This window comes from Mercenaria mercenaria, chromosome 7 (genome assembly GCF_021730395.1).
Source record: "Mercenaria mercenaria strain notata chromosome 7, MADL_Memer_1, whole genome shotgun sequence".
Classification (NCBI taxonomy): Eukaryota; Metazoa; Mollusca; class Bivalvia; order Venerida; family Veneridae; genus Mercenaria; species Mercenaria mercenaria.
In genome coordinates, this window is record NC_069367.1 from 11,472,408 (window position 1) to 11,498,748 (window position 26,341).

Below are 26,341 nucleotides of genomic sequence, written 5' to 3' on the forward strand. Positions count from 1 at the left end.
TATCGATTCGGGAGCCTGATTTCACAGTCGCTTGTCGCGTAAGGCAGGGGGTTGCTTAATTCAGACTCTTTTAATAGTAAATTGCGTCCGGAGCATAAAATAGGGTCGCATATGACAGGGAGTCGCTAAATTCAGGGGGTCGTTAAGGCAGTCTCGACTGTATTTTATTACATCGGAATTGAAATTCATTTCCGTTTCGTTTTTTTTTTTTTTTTTTTTGTTGTTTTTTTTTTTATCTTTTATGCAAAAGTTATATTCTAGATTCAGGACATTGTTTAGATGAAATATTTGATGAAACATGACCAGCTGTAAATAACGTAACTTGTTATTGATTCATATTTTGAAAAAAAAAAGATCAACTTACGAAAACATATTTATTTAAAAAATAGCTAGAGATTGGTTCGAGTACATGCATATGTAATTCGTAAAAACGCGAATATCTGAAAAGGACATGTTCTTATGTTTTGTTTACTTGACGAAATATATACATCGGTTGTAAAATTTGTGTTGTGCAAATGCAAACATGTATCAAGGTTTTGTTCACATTTAGTAAATAGTTCTGTGGAAAAAAAGTAAATTTACTCCTGTCATTTCGCTTATGAACATTAACAAATATAATAGGTCATCATAATAGCAGCTCGATCTGTGATGCTGTCTTCGGCTCAAGTGCATTTTGCTAGAGCGGATCTCACGAGGCGCACAAGCTTCGAGTGTGATCCGGCCTTGCAAAATCTATACGAGACTAGTCCGGTAACATACAATACAAAAGGTACAATACGGAATTTTTCTGCCTGTTCATATTAACTTGTTAAATGATAGAGCTAGTCGTATTTGTGACAGAATTTATATAGGTATATAATAAGCGTCATTAGATAACCATTATATTCATATCAATGTTGTCGGCCTACTGTTTCTTACATGTAGCTGATTTTTTTCAGGTCAGTCCTCTACCAATTATTACTGTCCATACAGGTCTGGTGGCGTTGACTACACCTTGTATGACTTGTATGCTGCAGGTGTACGTCTCAACAATACGTTCGCTCTCTCTTTCCAAGTCCAGGTAGGACCCACGTTTTACTGTTTTTCATGAAAAGATACAAGTATTATTGAATTTCTTTATGTTATAAATTATCTGGCCATCTTACGCAGGCTATGCACAAGTCTAGCCGGCCGCTAGTCATGGTCCGTGACTTTAGTCACATTCCCTGACGGTCTATCTGACCAGAGTAATATCGGACTGAAATGAAACGAAATGGATGGTTAGGTAAAGAGTTGGGCTACCTAGACGTCTATCATTGACTGACTCAATGCCAAAGTTGCACCAGTGGTCCTTCTCAATTAATGAAGCTGTGGGGGAGATGGTTTTTCTTTTTCATTTTAGTGTCCAAATGATGCCCATATTTTGCTGCAAGAATCTGCCAGTGATTATTACAATAACGTGATAGAGATAGTGCTGGGAGGCTGGGCTAACACCAAATCTGTAATCAGAGACGAGCAGCAGGGCACACCAGTGGCAGAATACTCCGTGAGTATGAACCGATGATAAGCATTTTTATGTCTCGACGCTTGCAGTAAAATTACCGTCTTATACATTTAAATCACTGTGTCATTTCATCCTCTTTAGTCTTTCCTTTTTGTCTTTTACATTTCACAGCCGGGTAACTAGTATTAAGAGTGCTGCTTACCAGGACGGTTTGTCTTTAATGTCAATTGATTTCTAGTTTTAGATCTATTTATATAGCACATTTTAGTTTTGTAAAAAGATTTGGAGGTCTATATATGAAACGTTTGTTAGTTTATTACTGTAAAAGAAATTTCAAAACGCTTCCAGCATTATCCTATGCATACACTATTAAATATATCGGAAGTAGCCTGGTACCCGACTGTATATCGAGAATCATTCTCTCCAATGGAACAGAGAGTAAACACGGGCACCAGTCTACCGTCTAAGTGGTGTTTCCGTAATGACAATCGGTGTTTTCCGTTTGATTACGTAATCTCCGTATACAATTTCGGCATTTTCCGGTTGTTTTCTGTCATGACCTAAGGATGCCAAAAAAGCATAGGAGAGAACATTGTCGATTGTCATTTCAGTCCCACTGCCTTAACATAAGTGCATCCTGCTATGTTAGGTCTGAGGCCTCAGTACTGATTACGTTTCTGATTTGACTGCATTCGTCGTAGATCGTAAAATATTTTCAATCTTTCAATTTTGAAAAATTACAATTTTAAAAATGTACATATAATAGTTCAATATGTATAGAGTTACAAGGGTTTAAAGCTTAACAGTCAATCGTAAGGAAACACCTTTTTAGTGATGTTATCAAAGTTATTTCTTAAAAATGTCCATTGCATTTTCATACTGGTAGAATTAGTTTTGGCAGGACTATTTTCCATACCGAACCATGTATATTTATTTGTATATCATCGACTTTTGCACGTGCTTCACAGGAGAGCGGTATTGTATCCGGAACTGAATACAGATATTTCTGGTTTAGCTGGGACAGTAACACAATTGCTGTGGGTAAAGGGGACACACCGTACACTAATGAAGTTATGTCCTGGAATGGCCTTGCACACGGTGTCTACTACATCTCAATAGGGATTGGTTACGGCACGGACGGATACTGGAAATTCATGATAGGTAATAATTCTAACCAATCTATTTTACACAGTTGTCGTTCTTTCTATTTACATAGTACGTTGATTTAAGTTTATAGTAAAATTTACTCCTCATAAAATAAACAAACGTGTTTGTAAACATGGACGGTTCCAAACCAAAAATAATGACAAAATACAATACATATCGCATATCCGTAGCCCTGAACAACCTATAAACCGGGCCAGTCTATTTTATAAGTACAACAACACTGTTAACCCATTTAAACGCATCAAGTGGCAGTGGGAAAATTATCTTATACCCGTTGGGCGTATAGAATTTAACCAAAGGCCGAAATTCAGACAAACGTTTGACTTTTTCGGCGCAAAAAAAGAAATGCTGAGTAGATTAGACAGTCATAAAACATTTCAGTATTGATTAAACTTGATTTGAACAATATTTATTTATTCCATATAAACATTTACTTTGTATAAAAAGGTATGACAAGTGGCTCGGGCTGAGAAAAAACTTCAAGTTTGTTATTAAACATTTAAAAATGAAATAAGAATAGGCAAACCTGAGCTACGTTTAAAAGTATGAAACTTTGCCTTTGACTAAAAGGCGATACCTGCATTTTGCTTCATCATGGCTAATTAGCACAGGTTGTAATTCAGATGTTTTAATAATTATAATTAATATTGCAATGCATGCATCTTCAAAAACAAAATGTCCATTAAACAGTTGACGGAGGATGGACAGACTGGAGTGCTTGGGGCACGTGCACAACCACGTGCGGTGGTGGAAGCACGACACGATCACGTACATGCACGAATCCTCCTGCCAGTAATGGTGGAACGCAGTGCACGGGTGACACTGAACAAACGATGACGTGCAATTCACAGAACTGTCCGAGTAAGTATTTGTCTAACGTTGGGATTCATTTTGTGTTTATCTTGGGATATTCTGATGTTATGTTCACACTTTCGTGTACTTGATATCACCTGTATATATAAAATGTTATTCAAATTAGTCAGTGGTATTTACAGATACAGTACGACCAATTTTACGATGTTTCTCATATGAGTTTTTTCTTCAATCTTTTTCTCCTTACATTTTAAAGAAACTGTTCATTTCAAAGTACAACGTGTGGTGAATTCTTAAGTGTTTAACGTTTAATTACTTTTATCAACTTTCCTTGTTATGTGAATGTGAACCAAGTAAGCCTGTTTTACGGTTTCAGTTGACGGAAACTGGGGAGACTGGTCCCAGTGGAGTACTTGCTCGGCAACGTGCGGAAACCAGACTATATCGAGAACGAGGTCATGTGACAATCCTGCAGCGCAATATGGTGGTGCCGACTGTTCCGGTTCAGATATTGAAACCACGTCCTCTTGCGGATTACCTGCATGTCCAAGTACGTTTCTGTCGTATGAAATAGTTTGTATGCCCAACTGGAAAGGAGGGTATATAAATCTGTTTTTGTTCGTCCGTCCGTGTGTGACTCACACTTTTGTATCTTGCGCTGCTCAATTAGAGGAAACCACAAATGGCATATATAAGACAGTACATACGCATATATTCATACCAAAAAAGGCATACCTTACTTAACTGGAAATTGAAATCTTGACCAACCCAAAATACTTTTTTCGGGTCTCTACATCGCAGTGTTGCTCTGATTGTTCTTGTGGATATCATAGTTTAACATACTAAAAACTGTGTGTTGCCACTTTACGAATACATATCTTTTGTTTACGGAAAAGTCTTTGCATACAAAGCAGCCTGATTCAATATGATGACCAAGTATCTAATTGTTACATCTATTTATGTTGTCTTCAGGTGTAAATTTTCTGAATTTCTAAATAAATAGCTTTTCTTTTTTAAACTACGGTACCTTCTGGTAATGAAACTAAAAACAGGTATACTGGATTTCTAATCAGATTATAATTAGTTTTACAAATTACTTTTCAAGTTGATGGTGAATGGGGTGCATGGTCATCGACGTCATGTAGCTCAGCTTGCGGATATGGAACATTGGTCAAAACGAGGTCATGTGACTCCCCTGCGCCATCAAACGGCGGAAATGATTGTATCGGAAGTAGCAACGAAACAGAAGTCTGTATCGCTCAGTATTGCCAGTCTGTTGGGAATGCAACATATGCAAATGTAAGAACTCCTATTCACAAGATCAATAAGACTGCCTATTCGGATTTTTCCTATGTTTCCAATAACAGTTGATTTTAACGTCTGCTTTATAGCAGAGCTACCGGCGCCGCGAAGCTGCGCCGACAGCGTCGCATTACGGTTAGACGTGTGAAAAAGAAAATGAATAGAGAGATCTAACTGTGTATACTATCGAGTTGAAAATTCGTGGTACTTTTTGGCATCGGTGTTGTTCGGATTTTTTCATGTGTACTATGTACATAGTAATTAATCAGCAAAGACGTCAGTAGACGCTTACTGTTTACGGTTGACAAAAGCGTCTCGCTTACTGCTTTGAATATAGAATAAAAATGTAAATGAGCGTTTGTTAATGAGAAATTAGTGCTAAATACATTTTCTAGGAAGAAAAAAGAAATAAAATACAATAATTTCATTTTGAAACGACTTTCGTCACGCTGCCATTACTGAACTTAATTATATATACTTATGTTTGTCCCAATGACGTCGTAACTCCAAAGTGGTGTAGTGGTTAGCGAGTTCGCGTTAAAATCTAGAGGTCATGAGTTCGAACCTCACCTGGGCAAGATTTTTTTTAATTCCTTTTTTATTTCAGTTCTTTTTTGTATTATTATAAGTTTTGAAAATATTGTATAGCTAGTCATTCATGTGGAATTTAACAAGTGTTTAGTTTTGATGTCAGGTTCCAATGCAGTGCTTGTGCAGTAGTCAGGAGACATAACTTAAAAAAAAAAATAGCTTTAGGATCATAATATACAGGCATTGAACTGTGAAAAGCAAATAATGCTCTTCTCCCCGTTCACATATATTTCGTCCGTTAGCTTTAAAATCACTAACCAGAGTTTATAAAAATAAAAATAAAACTATTGGCGATGAATTATCAATAAACATCAAAAAGGTTCTTACTGCCATCCCTATTCTCTAGTGCTAAAAGATTAACCATAAAAACGCCATAGATTGTGAACTTAAAAGTTCTGTAAATAAACTGTAGGTGTTTTCGAGAATTTCGGCAAACACTGTTTTTCTCTAGGTAAAATTCTGATCATTAACTTTTAAAAATTGCTAGTCTTTTGGGTTTAGAACAAGCTTTGTACAGTCATGTAAATGATTGTAATTTTCCCATACCAGGCGTCTTTTATAGCAGTTTTTTTTACTAAAAGTTGGACACATTCTTCCATCCAAAAAGAATCAAAATTTGACAATAATGACATTTAAAAGAATTACAATAGTCATTTCCAGGATTACGTAAATTCTAATTTCTATTAACTTTGGAACTGGAACATTAACTTTTTACATTAAGTCCTCATTGCCAAACATTTACACGCAAAGAGACAGAATTCTTTTGGCTGTTGGTGTAATGAGATTCTGTTAGGTTTGAAATTTTCAAGATTCAAGCTTTTCAATTTGAAGGAGTTATCATTTGTGACTGGTTTCCAGTATGATAATAATTTATGTAAAATTTTTGATGCAGTACGTTTTAAGAAGAATAACAGAAATTATTCAATTACGTTTTTTTTTCTTTATCTTGGTGCCGATTTTAATCTATATCGAACTTTCTTTTGATTATATATAGAATATCTTTCGAGTTTTCCCATGTCAAGAATTAATCTTGATGCAGTCTAAAACATGCATTCAGAAATCATGAATTATCATTAATACTTATAATTTTAATAGATCTAATAGAACATAAACTTCCAAAACGAATCCATAATTCCAGATAATTCCAACAACACTCCTTTAATTTTTAAGGGCACTGGTGATTTTTCAAGGGAGCTCTGCCTTTTAGGTAGCACCTAATTTCATATTATCTATTCAAATGTGCTAATTGAAAAATGGCAACACTTTGTGGCACATTGAATAAGATATATAACCATTCAGACTTACTTTCCTATGTAAAACATATTTGTCAACATTCTTACTCTTTCGCGTCAAGTCTGCAGTTTTCAGCTTAATAGTACTTTCCCAGTCTGTTAACTGTACCGACACCTTTTTTTTCTTAAATTAAGCAATGTGGATCTGGTATGTTTACATGTTTCAATGGAACGGTAACATGTATAGACGAAGTGTTCCAATGTGACTGTGAAAATGACTGTGATGATGGAAGTGACGAAGATGTCACATGGTCCGGATGTGACGCTACCTTGGCAGCAATGTGCTCGTCTGCAGGTATCAGTTTCAAAATTGACATTCTTATGAGGATCACTAACTTATCATTGTTTAGACTGCTGGAATTTCTGGCGATTTCTCTGACTAAACGTTCATGGTCACAGTCTAACTCCAAAACATAGTCATACCTGAAGCTAAGTTGAAGGTAAATGTCATATCGGTCATTGTCCCTGTCCGGCTGAAGCTCAAGATTACGCATTAATTTTGTGTAAATAACCTGTGTAAGATGGTGGAATTAACCAGGAATCTAACTCAAATGTATGAGGAGCTTTAGGTGAAATATTTAAATGTGTAATTGGATTTTTCGTCAAACAACTTTGAAAGGAAAAGCACTAGAATCTGTACGTTTAGCGCAACTGTAAGAATATATATATATATTTGTCGTTAATTTTGAAATATTTTCATAAAATAGAAATATTATATCCTTTAACTTTGATAAAAAATAGTTTTTTCCATTTCTTTTCATATTTCGTTTTAGATAAGCCTTGGTGGAACCTGTTGGCAGTTCTGATGACGACTTGTGTACCATTGTTTTACGGCATGAACAGTTTCTGATAACGTAGAAAGAAAAAAAAACTGTTAAAAAAATATGTTCTTTATGTTGATACAAACACAAGTTGAATACATTAATTAATTTGACGTACAGCAAAACTACCCTTGATAACCGAAAAATAGTTGAATCAGATTGATTATAGCAAGAAATGTTACCGTAACGTAAGTTACATTACATATGAATTATTCTGGAGGAGTCATCAGTGTGAGCAACCTACGCCAGTTATGGACTAAATAAGACGTAGTCTCTTCGTCGGCTAGACAAATACAAAACAATACAAAATCATTTGCATAATTCTATAGACTGCCTTCGAGTCGGTGCATATAATTATGTATATGTATAAATAGAGATCAATAGCTACTTACAGGCATAGGTATTCGTATAGCTAATATTTCCAGTTTTTTATGTATTCAGTATTGTACGGTACTTTCAAGTTAGGTTACCAAAAGATATCACGAAAAAGAAAAAAAAACTGTAAAAGGAGGGGTGTTAAAACCACTCCATGATCACCATGAAAGTAGACAAATGAGTGTGATAAGGTGGCCGGATAATAGCTGTGTATACAAAGTCGGGCATACAGGCAGGAAGATCGTTCTTCATATAAATGCCATTCTGTGAGAACATTTATAAAATACGGCAACATTTTTTTTCGTTCTAAAGATATAAATTTGTAACAAATATCATTGTCAAGTGAAATAACTCCAAATAATACCTTCAAATCCGCTTCAGATTTGCCTATTTCTTAGACTGTGGGTAAATATTTCAAAAATAAACACAATGACCTATACCAGTTTACTTGACCAAATGTGAAAGATAATATGTTGATTTGCAACTTCGAAAAGTTTTATTAAAATCTACATTGTGAAAAGACTGATTCGCAAATGTCATCAAAGCTATGATTTCCCATAGACTCCCATTACGGAAAAAATACGTGAGGTCCAGAAATTTCAAAACAATACAGGGAAGAGTCGCGCACACGACAATATCTTTTTGTCACCATGATTTTCTTGGTATTTTCAAGGTTTCGAAAAATCAGGATCTAATAAAAATTCTACATTCAATGTCTACAGAAAAAAAAATCACCAGAATGGAATGAACTACCTTTAAAGAAGTTGAGACTAAACGAGAAGTAAGCTGCCTGGCTGCTTAAGGCAAGTGGCCGCTTGTTACAGGTGGCCGCTTATTACAGGTGGCCGCGAAAGCAGTATGAAGGTATTTTTCCAATATGAAATTATATTTCTATGAAAAGGCTTCGCTTTAAGAAAATTTCACTTTATGTAACGCTGACCTATTATTTGCAATAATCGTCACACCCGAAGTAGTGTAAGGTTATGAAAATAAATAGAATTCTCAATTTGGGTTAATCTTGCCAAACATCTAAAGTAAGGTCAATTTTAAAGTATTAAAGAACCGCTATGAAAATATTATTAATAATATTTAAGTTCTTATACATATTTCATTCCTGGTTGATACTGTTATCAAAGTAGACTGAGGTATAAGAACACTAAATAGCTATTGTTATACAAGTTATATAACTGAAACGGGTACATATGTTCTTCAGGATTAAAAATCCGCCGTACCGTAGTTATCATTGCGTACGTTCAGTAAAGTTAAGTCCCATCTAACTTCCCTTTTTTCTTACTTCCTATTGCATTCACACAAATATAAAAGAAATGAAATGTCATCATCATCATCATCATCATCATCATCATCATCATCATCATCATCGCCATCATCATCATTATCGTAGTAATCATAATAACCATAATAATTAACCATCGTTACCATGATAATGATAAAAAATAGTTATTATCATCATCATCATCATCATCTTGAAAATAATAATGGAAGTAAATAGTAAAAATGATGGTGACAATAACAGAAATGAAATAGATATCTATGACCTTCTAGAAATTGAAAATAAAATGTTCTATAACCTAAATGCTGAATTAATACATGTGAAACCACACATTATTTGAGGTGATTTTAATGAAAATCAAAATATGGAATACTACCATAAACATTCAACTATATAATAGAAGCATTATGAAAAAAAATGGTAGCTTGTAAACTTCGATATCACAATTTAAAGTATACTTATTTAAAGCTGACACATCCGCACCGCAGATTACACCTAGCTCCATCTAAATGAGAGTGCAACAAGGTCACTGTTCCGTTCATTTAGTAGGGAAGTATCATGGAGGTTGAGCAGTCGTATTAATTGACAGTAAACGAAAGCATGCACTAAATGTGAAGTGCACATTATAATGTATCGGGACTTCCGATCCCTTTTTATAGTTAATTAAAATGAGTGTAAGAAACAAACTAAGTACGCCGTACTTCCAAATACGACGTGAGCACAATTTATATTTTGTCATACCTGGTACTCGTACTCAATAACGTGTATTGAGTTGAACTTGGCATAACTGTGATTTTTTAAGTCTACAAGATATGTGCGTTGCATTTAAATCTATTATCTTTATAATTACTTCTCTTAACAGGTGATACAAAAAAAAAGTCTTCCTGAATAGAGATTTCAGGTGTTAGATCTATTTTATTGTATGAAAAATCGAAAAGCATCAGGAGTAATCGCCCCTGTGAACAAAAAAATACTGTATACAAGGTAATGCGACACTCGATGCGGCAGCCGATATAGTGAAGCGATACACGGCATTGCGATTTACCACGACATTTCGTGTTAGAGGCGCGACACGACAGTGCGACAACGAGACATTCCCCCTGTTTACAGTCTCGTATGTCGCTTCGCATTCTCGTGCGTCGAGTCTCAATATCAATTATCGTGTGACTTGCCGTGTGCCGCGTCGAGTGTCGTGCGTAGTGCTCCTAGACCGACACATGACATTCACTATAGCACTAACCGGAGTCCGTAATAACGGCCTCGCCAAGACAAGGGATGATTGCGGAAGGCTATGTTCAACTTAACAGCGAGGTCATATTGACCGTCATACGCAGATCAGTGTTCTTTGGTGGTTATATTTCTGATTGCCTTATATATTTTTCTTTAACTCTTTAGTGAACTAATGAACAAAATGCACAAGAGTCACCAAAGTTATGATTTAAAACAATCCATGAAAATACTATAGGCAACTATATTAGCTTCTATGTACGTCCATACAAAATCCTATACAAAGTTCATACAAAATCCATACAAAGTCCATACAAATATCATACACAGTCCATACAAAGTCCATAACAAAATGCACAAGAGTCACCACAGTTATGATTTAAAACAATCCATGAAAATACTATAGGCAATTATATTAGTACGAGTCCATACAAAATCCTATACAAAGTTCATACAAAATCCATACAAAATCCATACAAATTTCATACACAGTCCATACAAATTCCATAACAAATCCATCGTGTGTTCAAATCCATAAAATTTCAGTCCTCAATGACCTGGTTTAGACTATTGGTAGCTGCGAAGCACAAGCAACACGTCTGCTATTGTAGATGAAGTTTTTGCTGTGGAAAGAAAAATAAACGCCTGTTGCTGCCATCTAAACGTTTTGTAATTAAGTTTGAATATGCAAAGTTGTATCCTTGATCGAAATCAGCGGATGGCTTTCCATGCATGCATGTGCCAGTATGTATTGTCTCTAATTTGAGGCGTATAAATATATACCATACAGAACACAGTCTCGCAGTGAATGAAATTCCATGGGATCTTGAAAAGAAGAATTTCATGAAAGTATAGGCAAGGGATCTTTCGAAGGGTGATTTGGGGTTTGAGATTGGAAATCAATAGGAGACATATATATTCGTTCCTCTTTATTATATTGTGAAACCAAATGTGAGAATCTGCGGATGTCTCTAAATTGTATTTAAGTACTTGTATCCTCACAAATGTTGAGTTCTGTTCAACCCGGGGCTAGGGGACAGTAACATTCATCTCCACTGCCGTACATGGACATGCTCTCAATCAAACCGTACCTGCAGCATTTTCATTTTTATGTAATGTCAGACGAGTTCTGGAGTTTCCACCTTTTATTTTACACGTTTGTTCCGCAAAGCAACCCATGTACACTGTTCTGTGCACGAGGACTCCAGTTTTGAGCAGAAGTCTGATTATCCAGAGTTTTTTATGTTTGAATATGTAGTTACATCGATGACTTCATCGCATACATGATTTAGTCACATATGTGTCTCGCAATATCTTTCATGATGAAATGCATAGAAAGGTGAGTAGAAACATTGGAAGAAGCTGAATTTGATAATGTGTTTTACAAAGGTCTAATAAAGAGGTCTGTTATCTTTCATAACAGCGGCCAAACAATCGTCTTTGACCAGCCTGTTGGATCGACTGAAACATAAGGAGAACACTATAACGTCAACAATTCCATTCCTGCGCTAGACAATTTAACGAATTACGGTCTTGTCCTGATAGGACAGGTAACGTTTTAGTTGGCACGGCATAAAACAATACAACATTATTCTGAATCAGAATTTTAACAGTCTGGCTTCAGTGAAAAACACTCCTGACCCAAAGGGCCTGCGAGAAGGATTACACGTTTTTAACCATTTACCCTGCTAAATTTTAACGGACTGGTCCATCAGTGATTCAATTTGGACAATATCATTTATTATTCAAAGGGGTGTTCACTGAAAAATTATTGACTGAAAAGCGAACAGTGCAGACCATGATCATGTGCATTCTGATCTTGGTCTGCACAAAAGCAGAATCACTTGCCGCTAGCAGACTAAAGGTAAAGACTGTTTTGAAGAGCATCAAACAATGCCAATACCACAGCGATTTATTTTAAAGCAAGCTGCGTGTCATTTTATAGAAGGTCCGGAAAATTTCGAGTAACTGGTTTGATACTAACCAAGTTGAAAAGATAGGCCAGGGTGTCACCCTTTTCTGAAATGGCATATTTTGATAACATGCTGTCTGATTGTCATAAATGATATTTTTGATCTAATGCATTCAAAATCAATCCCAGAATTTTGTTCTTACCAATAATATTTTCGCGAGGTATATTTTTGTTGCTGGTTGGCGTAATGACGAAATCATACATCCAACCAAAGAAGTATTTAATTTTATAGGTCTTTGATCCAGCGTAAAATTTGTGAAGGAGCATAGGCCTGTATGATCTGCAATTGGTTTTGCTAGGTTCCTTCTCAGAAAGAGGATTTTAATCCTGAAATACAATTTCGTATTAAGTCAATCATAGAACTTATTAGTTGAGACCAAAGAGCCAGGCCAGTTTGGGCCAGCACACTTCCGTGACCAAGCCTGAGTTTATGAGACATTTTATTGGTTCTTACATACAATAGTACAGATTAGATGTAAAGTGAGCATATCTACATATCCATATATACTTTTAGGCACTCGCTATACAGGGACTCGAAATAACACAAATGACACTGACTCGCTTCCATAAATTATTAGAATTAAAGGGAATCAACTCCTGCGATCTTACAAAAAACGCGCGCTTCCGTGTGACGTCAATTTGCACTGGGGAAATTCTTCGCATTCCTGCACAGCCATATTTGTTATTTAGTGCGTTGTTTCGGCCGAAAATTACATGTATAAACATGAATAAGAAGGCGTTTGTAAGTGTTTATACTTATTAGATATGAATGATACTGCTGAAAGAGCATGCCGAGAACCGATACTTAGCTTAATTCCCTTGCAACATAAAATTGGTTTAGTCGGAAAGTGCTCCCATTTCGGACATCTGTTGTTTCGGTTATGTCTGAAGGCTATGCAACATAATTACATATAATTGTGTTGTGTAATATTGATACATATACTGTTAATTTTTTTCTTCCATATTATTTGTCAGAATAGTTGTATTTGTAATTAACAATTGGTAGTCTTGAGCATTTACATAGTAAAAATAAAAAAAATTTAAAAAAGGGGTACTGCTTCGAACACGTATTATATGTGTTGTAAGTGTAATATCGAGCCTGCGAGGTTACATTATTGCAGCTAGTTCATGTTCATAGGATTACTAAAGCACATTGTTAAGCAGCTTCTGATCATTCAAGCTAGATGTCTTGAGTTTGAGTCCCTAACACCGTGAGTAAATTATCTGTCTATTAGTTAAAATAAAGATATCTAGCTAATATGATGGTTTTAAAATATAGGTTGTGTCAAACTCACCCTATTGGTTTTTATAATGCTCAAAACATCGGGCATATATCCAATCAAGCTTAGTATTAATGAAAAAAAGGTGTAAAACTATCACCTCTAGGTTAATTGAACAGTATTGTTACATAAAAGTAATGGTTGCAGTAATTCTAAGTCGCCGCATCATGTTTTCATTATCGATGACTTGTAACCAAACTATGAACGTATGACAGATAATTTATTTACAAATCTATGCTGTCAGCTAATCCGTCAGCTTGACTAACAAACTTAATGTAACCACTTAAGGGCTATTTGGCTACACCCAGATAACATCGTACCCTCTGGAAGTGAAAGTGAGGTATCAATAGCAAGCGAAAAGCTTCCAGGGTTTCTACCCATCAAATTTGTCCAATTCCTAAAATTTCCCAAGGATGATTATCACGTTTTCGGATTTTGACTGTTACATTGAGAGTAATTTTGCTAATTTTCATGGTATAAACTTTAGATAGTAAAAAATTTAATAAAGCGTTAGGACCAATTCGGTGAATGCAATTCATTAATAACTGTCACACAAATACACCTGGTTGTTGTCCGTAATATTTGGCGTAAGTTATGCCATTGTCAATCAATAGTGAACAACTTTCGAGCAGCTTATATGACAATACTCATTCCTGACAGTGTACGCGCGAGCACTGGTTCATCATATGTTGATGTGAAAAATCAGGCTCTGTTTATTCTTTAATACGTAACACCTATCTAGTGTAAATTTGAATCAACGTATACTTGGTATGCCTGGGTTACCAATTAAATATACATAGAAAATAAAATAAGCAAACGAATACTATGTCAGTAATGTTAATAACGGACAGCAATTCTTTGTTTTTTCATAATTTGTCACATTTACGTTTTGGATACCCAAATTTATATGAGCAAACATGCTTATGATCATGTGATTGAAACAATCTTTTTAAAGCATTTTTAGTCATTAAATCATGTGCCTGATTCGTGGCATATAATATCCCATTTCAGTATAATAGCAAGCATCTTGAAGTGTACAGCTGTTAATTGTAAGTGCGAGGTATACAGAAGGCATATTATTGTAAACCATGATCATGTTATTCAGGGCTTTTCTCCTGGAAAACCTGCGTTGGTGCCGCGCTCTGCGGTACCACTGTAAAGAAAGGTTTGGTGACCAGTTATATAGAGATACATGATATTTGCAGAGGGTAATGTTGGAAGCTGAACTGCTGATGCTTCACTCTGATTCCAATAATTGAGCCGCGCCATGGGAAAACCAACATAGTGGGTTTGCGACCAGCATGGATCCAGACCAGCCTGCGCATCCGCGCAGTCTGGTCAGGATCCATGCTGTTCGCTAATAGTTTCTCCAATTCCAATAGGCTTTAAAAGCTAACAGCATGGAGCCTGACCAGACTGCGCGGATGCGCAGGCTGGTCTGGATCCATGCTGGTCGCAAAGCCACTATGTTGGTTTTCTCATGGCGTGGCTCATATAAGGTTTAAGCTTCACAATTAAAGTGAGGAGGAGTGTAGTGATTTTAGGCTTCCGATTAACCAGAAAAGGTACCTTGTTAGCTCAGTTGGTAGAGCATCTGACTTGTAAGCAGGGCGTTGTATGTTCCAAGTCATACTCTGCATGGGTGAAAGTTCTTATTGAAGCCTTGTAATCAGTACAACCTATACAAAATTTAGCAATGTCAACAGAATATTTATTTTTAAAACATTTTCAATGCTTTAGATTGAGCTGATATCTATAAATCACCAGACACATTTATTTTTGCAGCTTATCTCATCAAATTTGACCATGAAAATGACAAATTTATTGCGAATTACCTCCCATGTTCTGTCACCTGACATCACCTTTCAGTTGCAAGTATAAAAAAATGGGCTATGGACTTAAATAGATAAGACTATCTGAACTCCTTGATCACTCACACTGTTAAATGTGGATAAATGTAAGACCTTCAACCTTTTGTCACAAAACTGAACAAGGAGTGTTGTCTCCCTTTAATTCCACCTTTGGGATTGCTACAATATTCATGAGATGACTGCAGGGCTTTTCATCCTTATATAACAGAGGCAGATATTCGGCAACTTTCAAATTGAAAATAAGGTCATTTTTTCCCCAACTGTGGCAGCGGAACTTCCCAAAGTGTAAAAAAAAAAATATTTTTTTTTTTTGTTAAATTATATTTCACAAATAGGAAGCAATGAGCTCATTTATTATTAGGAAACCACCACATTGTGTCCTTTGTAACATACCTCTTTTGCAGAAGGAAAAAAGGCCCTGTTTCACTAAAATGCTCTTTTCACAAATTGAGCAATTATCGCGTATGAATTTCCCAATTTGAAAGGCCAGGGCCTCTTCCCAATATCCTGATGAAAAACCCTGCTGACTACTGAATTGCAAATCAAATGACACAACCTCATTTATGATATTTCTTGTTTTCTTTGCCAAATATTTAAATTGTCTGAACCTCCATGAATACGGCCATTTTGAGCCATTTCTGGGTTTTCCAAATCAGTTTTGATTTTAAAATTCAAAGAACCCCAATATACCTTCTGTCCCTATTGAAAGGCCATAGGGGATTGGGTTTAGGAATGATGTCAATTTGTTAGCCAATGAGACAAATGGCATAAAATAATAAATTTAAAAAATAAGAGCATGAAGAAATCTGGAACTTTATTGTTATTATTTCAGCAATGAAATAAACTGGTGGGGATATTGTCACCGTTCAAAACATTCAAAAGTTCTCCTTTTTTAACCCAAAGTAGGCATTCCTCCTTGGGGTTAATTATACAAAACACAACTAAAACTGATGTCTTAGATTATAAATGACTTGCATAGTTTTGGACAGTTTGTATTTCTTTTTTGTCTTAAGTGCGAAACAACTGTTTTTCATGCTTCTTAACTTAAAATTACAGCTTGATTGATCTGCCTGATAAACTATTATACAGTGTTACCCTTAGAAGCATGTAAAACTGTATTATGTTCCACTGGTACTTACCACTGAAATTATTTCAAGGCATTTTCAGATGAATGGGGGTAGCATTGCAGGGTTAGATGCTTACTTTTTTTCTAACAATCCTGGCGGGATTCCTCCTTACAAATTCAGCTGTCCCTCCCTGATTTCAGGAATCCCTCCCATTTTCAGTGAACAGTCGATAAAATCACCAGTTGGCTTTTTAATGGCTGGTTCCGTAACGCCATCGATAAATTTCCACATGACTTTTTGACAGGTAAACAAATAGTCGCGAAAATACAGGACAACCGAAAGCGAGGCTACATGGTAAAACCCCGTACCCGGACTGTACCGTACATGTTAGACTGGTACCCGCTGTCTCTTCTGTGATTTCACACTATATATTTTATAGGATGCAGAGCCAGTCTACGTACATGTATGTATTCGAGAGTAAACATCCGGACTGTGGTTAGAACAGATGTCTACTTCGAAAATCGTTTCAAAGCAAGGTTTTTCTGTCATTTTGGTATTTTTGATATGTTTTTTATAGAGATGGCAATGAATAGCAATTTTGGTATTCGAATATTCGGTCAGCCTTCCGAACGAATATTCGAATATTCGGTCATCAAATGATCAACAAATCAACTCAAAATCTTATGAATTTATCGTACCCTTAGCAGCGATCTGCATAATTCTACTTTCGTTTACACCGGAAGTAATTTAGACATTGACGAATTAAGACTGACTTATCGTTCTCATCGCTTGTTCATCTTTTTGAATATAAAATTTTTGTTATTTGCCCCCATTTACATATAATCCAGGTTTTCCCGATCCATGTTTTTCTGGTCCCTGACCGCTATACGCTTTGAACTCGCATTTTAAGTAGCCCTGCTCCACTGACCCGCAAAATCGTCCGAAACTCCTTTCAAGAAGCCTCTTCCATTGCGAGATTCACCATAAAATGGCAATTTTATTACCACCGGGTACATCACGATGGGTGGGTGTCTTATACACATGGTTTATTAGCGATTTTACACACTATTCAAAATGCAATTTTGTTATACGATATTCGCCATTTGTGTTAACGAACACTTCTCGCGCTAATCTGTCACCTAAAATCTACATTACGCTTACGTTCCGAACAGATCGATTGGTTTAATTTTTATATTTTAATACATTAACGTTTCATAAAAATAAAGATTTTGATGAAAAATTATAATAAATTACAAAAGTAGATTACTAATTATAGGTCAGTATTATCATTTAATCGAGATAAAACTGTGACACTTACAGTGGACACGAGTAACTTGAATGCGTAATTTATGGCTATTTAATCAAACAAAAGTAGTATTATTCAACTATTTTAATTTTCATCGAATTGAGAAGCATCATGCCAATTTGAAAGATCCATCCCAGAATATTGAATCAAACTCTATCCAACGGTAAAAGATCCAATTAAGCTCTAATTCGGTTTGTAGGCGTAAACTTTTAATAGTAAATAAAGGTAATTTTCAAGTCAATATATATTGTTGGCAAGCCCATAAAATATATTAGGGACCCATAATAGCGCACTCAGTAGGACTCCATGGACTCAAAATGAAAAAACCCGAGGGAAAAATCTGATTAAATCTATAATGGTTTTACTTATTTTTACATGTTTTTAACGGGGGTGATTGATGGCACTCCCGTAATCAAGTAGTTTCGTTCGAAATATTAGCAAGCCGATTCGTTATTCGGATGACCGCAGTGAAATACTTTAATAAGACAGGCTGCATTGCTTCCATGACAGTAATCCCTAATAAGATGAACCAATATTTTCGATTAATACGTGTGTTAAATTAAAACTGTGGGGGTGGGGGAGTCTATAAAAGATATATTTTGTTTAACTTTACCCTTTGTCTGAATATTGAGTACATTCTACTATTTTTTTTCCATACGAAATGCATTTATTATCAAGAGGAATCCGTTTTACATAAAAATAAAATTCGTCACATTTGACTTGTTTACAACACTTTTCGGCATTTGTCTTTACTGAAATACATCTTGAATCGACTTTGATTGAAATCCGAGTCATTAGTTAAAGTGCTTTCTGATGATTTTTAAATATATGCGGTTCGCACCTACCGAAAACAAAGCGGTTTGTAACGGATTGACATCAATTGGGGACTAACAAAATTTCTAAAGGTAAGCAATTAGCGGTACTTACTACAGGTTACAATGTCATCACCATAGCGATGTACAATATCGGCACGCTAATATACAAAGTGACACGTCTGACAGCGGCGGAAGCCATTTTCGCGCGTATTTACTATGAAAGCGAATTTTGGTAAATTAGATAAACGAACATACTGGTTTTTGCATTTGGTTTTTATTTATTTCTTATGATTTTATATATTTTTCCGAATATTCGAATAGTGAAACAGTATTCGAATATTCATGTCATGAACGAATATTCGAATATTCGTTGCCATCCCTAGTTTTTTAGCTATATTGAACTGAAAACTTACTGTCCCGACGGGACAGCTAGCTTCCAAGTTCAGGAGGCCCTCCGCTAAAATAGGTGTCCTCGGGATCACGGGACTGTGTTAAGATCGGACCCTGCATTGGTGAATATGTAAGAGTGATGAAGGAGAATTGAGGCACAAGTTGCAAATGTATACTACTTGGTCTAGGCAAAGAGCTATAAATATAAATATAAATAGATCGGCAACTTGAAAGGCATAATAGAGCAAATCTCGCCAACATCACGTAGGAACTGAATGAGATCTCGTTTAATCAGTGTATGAAACAGACATCAGAAGGAGAAAAATTTGTGTTGTGAAAAACTTTCTATCAGATCGTTTGTTTATAATGATAATGGTAACTTTTTAATGTTATTAGTATATTCTACACGGGGAAGGAATGAATTAATGATTGGAAATTTGAGAAATCAACAGTAAAACTGTTGTCGTTTGAAAATTGCAACCGATTCGGTTTATTACATGCCGGCCATATCACCAGTGTAATACTTTAATAAGCGTCTGTTGATCTGATCATTGATCACAAGTGATCAAGTCAGTAAGCGCTTCAATAAGATAACGCGCTGACATGAGCTTATACGAGATTATCTCCTGTTGCCATTCTGTGTATTTTATACTTCTTTGGTCTAGGATAGAACAGAAAAGAAAGTAACCGATATTTAGTGATTTTTGTCCGATATAAATACTTCTTCATCAGAAATATTTGAAAATTTATAATGCTTTTTTAATAGAAACGGATTTTGGCAATTGCTCCTGAAAATTTTGAAAAATACTGAGGAATGAATTGAGATGCACATCATGATATTTTATGACCGGTGTCATAGTTTAAATATTTTTCTATATATTAAAGAATTCATCTCAAGAAAGGACTTATTAAATATGTTTGTGTTTTCACTTACACATTATAAAATGATGAAGTAATAAGAAGTATAAAAAGCAATTCAACTAAACTGATATTATATGTTGATCCTCATTTGAAACAACCTCCCGACTTTATGTCAGTAAGGAGTTATATCAGATCGTTAAAAATTTTTTAATCATAGCTGCTTTCTTGTTTAAGCTACATTTCGCCAAGTTTGATTAATGTAAGTTGATAATAAATTATACTACTCCAGATTCAAGTAAATAAAGCTATATCTAGAAGATATATCTCCAAAACTAATGCAGATATTGAATTGAATTTCACATGTGCAGGGTTTTTCCGGACGCAGGTTTTCTGTGTCTCTGACGCGCTTTTACTGCTTTGAACTCGCATTTTTTAGTGCCTCTGCGTCCCACTGGACCCGCAAAATCAGTCACGAAACTCCTTTGCACTGAAGTCTCCTTTGCGCAGATACCCATGTAAAATGCGCAGTTTTTTACCACCGGGACCATCACGGATTCGTGGGTGCTCATTATACACAGGTATAGACGATTTTCCAACTTCAAAACAAGTTTTGTTATCGATGTTCGCCATTTTGGTAAAGGGAACCTACTCTCCCCGCTAACTGTCACCGCTAAAATCTAAGATTGCCATTACGTTCCGTAAAAGATCGAATGGTTTATTTTTTTATTAAACAACATTAATTTCATATAAATTTAAAGTATTTTGATGAAAAAATATTAATAAATTACAGAAATTATGATACTAATTAAGGATCGAGTATTATCTTTAACCGAGACTGTGAACAACATAATTGACACGAGGTGACACGTTAATTGCCGGTAATTACTGGCTATTTAATCATAACAAAAAGACTATCACACCTTTTGTAATCAGTCTGAATTGAGAAGCTCATGCCATTTTGAAAGATACCATTCCGAAATATTGAATCAACTGCTATCTAAATTAAAAAGATACAATTAAGTTCATTCGGTTTTAGGGTAAATTTTTATAGTAATAATGTCCATTTTCAAGATCAATAATTTGTGGACCCCCAAAAATTATTAGGGACCCTTAAATTAGCAGCCATGGGAGTCCATGGACTCCCAAATAAAAAACCCGAGGGAAAACCCTGCATGTGTCTTCAGGGTTATTGTAAAACTAGGTGGTAGCATCAAGTCTCATATATAAACTCTGACCTGCATTGCAGTCAAATTATGCCGCCTCTTGGACTTAGAAAATCCTGGTTAAAGTTTTGCATACAAGTTACTATCTCAAAAGCTTATGCAAATATTGAATTGAAACTAAACACGTTTCTTCAGGGTTATAAAACTAGGTGATAGCATCAAGTCTCATAACTCTAACCTGCATTTTGGCCAAATTATGCCCCCTTTTGGACTTAAATCTCCTGGTTAAAGTTTTGCATATAAGTAAATTACTATCTCAAAAACTTATGCAAATATTGAATTGAAACACATTTCTTTGGGTTTATAAAACTAGGCCATAGCATCAGGTCCCATAACTGTGACATGTATTTTGCAAAATGATGTCCCCCTTTGAGCTTAACAACTTTGATTAAAGTTTTGCATGTTAAGTTACTTAACTATCTCTAAAACTAATGCAGATACTGGACTGAAACTCTAGATAAATAAACATTTAGGGTAATATTCCTGCTTCTGGGACAACAGTTCCAATAATCGAGCATTGGCTGTCTTACGGACAGCTCTTGTTCTTATTGAAAATTTATCATAAACTGTTTTATATAGAAATTTCATCAAAGGTTCTGTTGGGACTAAGAGAGAGAAATTTTTAACTGGAGAAGATACTTCTCAGTTGTGGGAGAAGGACCAGGCCTAACTGAACTCTATATTCTTGTAAAAAATCAAATAAGTGTATGTGTGTTTGTTTATTTTGAGTTTAATGCCATTTTATAACAGTATTTCAGTTATGTTATGGCGGGCAGTAAACCTTACCAGTGTTCCTGGATTCTGTACCGGTACAAACCTGTTCTCCGCAAGTAACTGTCAACTTCCCCACTTGAATCAAAGTTGGAGGACGAATTATTTCAGGCACAATGTCTTTTATCAAATCTTCATGGAGAACATACGTCCCGCCCAAGTATCAAACTCGCGATCCATAGATTGGCGTTCTCCCTATTTTGTTAAGCAGCCGGGCAAATAAGTTGTTGCAGGTGCAAGCTGATATTCCTCCAAATATCTTAACCAGCTAGAGAAAAGACCGATTTCAACATATAAAGGTGTATTTCTAATTTTCCCTTATAAGGCCTCAAATACCTTGCTTGTATTAATGGAGGTAAACATTCCAAAGTCGGTGACATTGTAGTATGTTCTTAGTGCATTGGCAATTTGTCAACTCTGTGGTTTTAAATTTATTACTTTTAAAAGAGATTCATATTTCTATTCACGTTTTTAAGTCGACAAAACTCATTTTATGAATTTATGTGTTTTACTTAAATTACGCTTGAAAATATTTTACAGTTCTACACTAAGACGTTTGCCTGCTGTTTCAGTTTTCAATCTTTTAAGGTAAAATGTGTAAAAAGTACAAAATAAATGTATAATGAAAAGTAAATTTCTTATTTAAAGAATGGTAAAGGGACCCAGAATGATCGAATGTAGGGCCAAAGGCTTCTGTTGGATGAAGTCTGGGCTCCCCCCTGTTCAATTTAACCAAGGTGGACAAAAATTCCCCCCTTTGATTTTGTTGGATAAAAGCCTTTAACATTTGAGTTGAAGATGAACAAAAATTGAAAAATACAACTTTCAAATATCTAAATGAATAAAAGCGAAAGTGGGGCCTCCGTGACCGGGTAGTTAAGGTCGCTGACTTCAAATCACTTGCCTGCCCCTCATTGATGAGGGTTTGAACTTCACTCAGGGCGTTGAATTCTTCATGTGAGGAAGCCATCAGCTGGTATACGGCAGGTCGGTGGTTCTACCCAGGTGCCCGCCATATGACATATAATTGTGCCGGTGCGACGTTAATCCCAACAAAATAAATTTAATAAAAATCAACTTACATTAATTTTAGCAGCGTTGTTATCCTCTATATTTAAAGACGTTTTGTCGTAACTAACACTTTTATTGTCTTTATTTCAGTAAACTGAGGAAATACTGTACATGGATGCTGCTTGGGGAGTATATCTTGTACAAGTGAAGGGTGTGGTTATAAACAAAGACTGAAAAGAAATACACAACCACAGGTATATTATGTGCTCTCCCTTTTAATTTCTGACAAGATGATTTTCACTTCAGTTTGACTGCTTTTTATACGCCTGTTCGAAAAATGGGAGGTATTATGGAAATGCCCCTGGAGGGAGGGCGGGCGACGTCCACAAACTTTGTCCAGAGCATAAAATTATCTTCTAAATGCATGGAGGGATTTTGATGCAGGGCCCACGCTGTCGTTCGCCACTCGAGCCATTTGGCGAATCTGCGATGAAAGTGGCGAAGAAAAATCGCGAGTGGCGAAAATGAAAAAATGTTCATAATTTGGACCGCCATTTTGTTTCAGACGTTCTAAATCGTAACCTCCGAGAAATTATGTTAAAAAAACAGTTGACTGGTTCCGATAATTTTAGCTGATAAAATTAACTTATTTCGGGATAGTACTACCCAGTCTGCGTTTACTTTACATATAACAATGTGTAATAAACATCTTGACACGCGAGAAGATGCAATTTGCAATCAATTAGCAACCGATTATCGGGTTAAAATAATCTTTTTATTTTGTTGTCATTACGGCAGATTAAATGAGTGATGCCTTTAATTTCCATGGATCAAATAATTAATAAATAAATCGGCAAAATAATGAATGGTTTGATGAATTTTTTAACGTTGTCGCCACCGTCAGACAGTATCTTAGTCACAGGTCCAGTGTATTTTTTGTTTAATATAAAAATCCTTTTTTTTTTTTCACACAAATATACTTTTTATATGTTAGTCAAATGAAAAAAAAAATGATGACAAAAAATCCGGTCACAATATCATACACGACACGATGACTGGATTTTTGTCATCATTTTTTTTTTCATTTGACTAACATATAGAAAGCATATTTGTGTGAAAAAAGGTTGTTTTTTTGTATTAATAAAAAAAAAAAAATACACTGGACCCGTGTCTGTGATCTTAGTAAGTAATTAGTAAAGGTGTTTGCCAAGTTTTTTGAATGTCTTTAAAAGTTAGGAATGGATTTGAAATGTAATCCTGTATCAGGGTAGATTTCTCGGAAGCACAGAGCACCAAAAAAACAGCCCCCGGGCCATGCATTTACATAGTAGGCCCACAACAAAAAGAAGCTGTAATGGAAAAATATTTCAGACAGGTTGCTTCAAACATCCAACAACATTTTAACATACAAAACTTGCTTTAGAGGTATACCCACTTTCATTCAAAAGTCCCCCTATATAGCTAGAATATCACCATTTGCTTATGGGAAGTAACAAAAATTTTCAACGCGCCGCGGGAAGGGAAACCTCTCCAGCACCCTCCCTACCGTTCCCGAGAAAAAAGGTGGCTCCAACTTTTTTCAGCCCAGTGTGGGCCCTGTGATGTAACTTGGTACAAACATTAATCATCATGAGACAAAGTGTCATATGCAAGAACAAGGTCCCTACGTCTAAGGTTAAGGTCACACTTGGGAGGTGAAAGGTCAAATTCAGTAATGACTGTCTGTAGCATATCTTCTTTATGCAAAGAGGGATTTTGATGTAACTTGGCACAATTGTTCACCATCATGAGACAGAGTGTCATGTACAGTAACCAGGTCCCTAGGTCTAAGGTTAAGGTCACACCCGCCACTACTTTTACTCCAATTAATTCAGCCGAGTGCTGTTTACATTTCAACCTGAATTGCTGAGATATTTTGTCTGTTAGTAAAATGGCTTAAAATGCACCATTTTATCTTGTATAATTTCAAATTTTCTCGGGGAGGACCCCGACCCCAGTAATAATTTTATCATATTATGCAGGCAAGTGGTGTGTGCATTTCAACTTTATTTGCTCAGATGTTTGCCATGGCTTAAAATGCACCATTTTGTCATGTATAATTTAAAATTGTCTCTGAAAGGACCTCCCCAAGTGCCAACATGTTATTGTACCCCAGTTATTCAAGCAACCGGTATTCACAATTTAACCTGATTTTCTCAAATTAGTTTATCTAAAATTATTTTAAAACCACATAGTTGTCATAGAATTTCATAAATAAGTCAGGGAGTGTTCTTGAACCCCCCAGCCCTACATGTATTCTGCAATTATCCAGGCCGGTAGGAATTAATTGTCATAATTATGATGCACCTTTACAGTAATGTTTTTCTATAGAGAGTGCTGTAAAATAAATTACAAGTATAATGTTAAAGGATGAAGGTCTAGGTCACGTTGACCTTAGGACTGCAAGTGTTTTTCTATAACCACTGTCCAGGATAGGAATTTAGAAAGAAAACTTGTAATGTGCAAGAGATTTTATTTGGAAAAAATTTAACGTTGCTCACAGTTTAACCATTTTGAAGATATCTATAGAAATTTATATACATGAAAACGTGAACTTAAAAAGGTTCTGCCTCACATTTTCAGTTCATTTGATTATAAAGGAAGTTTTGATCAAACATTATAGTGCAAATCATGAGAGATTATTGGTGCCAGCAAGTGATGCCTTCGATTTGAATCTTCAAAAATTGTGATGGAAATTGAGATAAAACTGTAGTTTTCGATTGAGACCTTTACCCCTTATCATGCTAGACATGATTGATTCTGCCTTTGCGACCAGTGTAGATCATGGTCAGCCTGCACATCCATGCAGTCTGATCAAGATCTAAACTGTTTACCATTCAATCAGTTATGAGTATCTTTTAGATAAGCACCCCTTTTAATAGTTAATGGCACTGTCCAAATTGAAAGATGGACAAGTCCATTATAGAAATTTAGCAGGGTTAGACTATCACTTATAAAAAGAAAAAAGCTCTGATCCATCTTATTTTTAGCAGTCGTAAAAAATTTGCAAGCAATCAGTAAAACGACTCCCAGTTTTTATTTTCCACAAGCATTTTGTGAGTTTATGAGTGTTGATTTCAAGCCCTGACTAACTGGAGAAAGCTTGGTCCTGTGGCCTTCAAACTTGGTAGTTATATTGCCAGTGGTTAGTAGAATGGTCTTCCACTGTTTTTGGTCAGTAGGTCTGAGGGTCATGGTCACAATGTTACCTTGAAACACAAAACAGTTGGGCCTGTGTCCATCAGACTTAGAATTAACACTATGATTTTCTGTGCTCAGTAGATGACCCAATCAGTAAGTCGTTGTGGGTAAGGTCATACTTCATACGTTGGACGAAAGTTACACCACCAGGTACTTCTGACAGGCTATCTAC

At 35.7% G+C, this 26,341-nt stretch overlaps 2 protein-coding genes across 2 annotated transcripts in view; both read left to right on the plus strand.

Annotated features, from left to right (window-relative positions):
- Positions 1 to 648: 648 nt before the first annotated feature.
- LOC123556056 (hemicentin-1-like) lies at positions 649 to 8,329 on the plus strand. Its single transcript, XM_053547038.1, has 9 exons — positions 649 to 769; positions 939 to 1,060; positions 1,382 to 1,525; positions 2,452 to 2,644; positions 3,341 to 3,511; positions 3,840 to 4,013; positions 4,569 to 4,762; positions 6,784 to 6,943; positions 7,422 to 8,329. Exons 1-9 carry the CDS (start codon positions 649 to 651, stop codon positions 7,496 to 7,498), a joined length of 1,356 nt encoding a protein of 451 aa, XP_053403013.1. The 3' UTR covers positions 7,499 to 8,329.
- Positions 8,330 to 12,951: 4,622 nt separating this feature from the next.
- Positions 12,952 to 26,341, plus strand: part of LOC123554928 (angiomotin-like) — a 35,347-nt gene continuing 21,957 nt past the window's right edge. The window contains exons 1-2 of the mRNA XM_045345368.2: positions 12,952 to 13,076; positions 23,080 to 23,183. The gene's annotated coding sequence lies outside the window, so the exon portion shown is untranslated. The remainder of the gene's footprint in view (positions 13,077 to 23,079; positions 23,184 to 26,341) is intronic.

Bases quoted from the DNA above. Each gene is read 5' to 3' on its own strand.
- LOC123556056 (XM_053547038.1), top strand. From the start codon at position 649: ATGCTGTCTTCGGCTCAAGTGCATTTTGCTAGAGCGGATCTCACGAGG. The intron at 1,526-2,451 runs GTGAGTATGAAC...CGTGCTTCACAG, and splicing joins CACCAGTGGCAGAATACTCC to GAGAGCGGTATTGTATCCGG. The intron at 4,763-6,783 runs GTAAGAACTCCT...TCTTAAATTAAG, and splicing joins GGAATGCAACATATGCAAAT to CAATGTGGATCTGGTATGTT.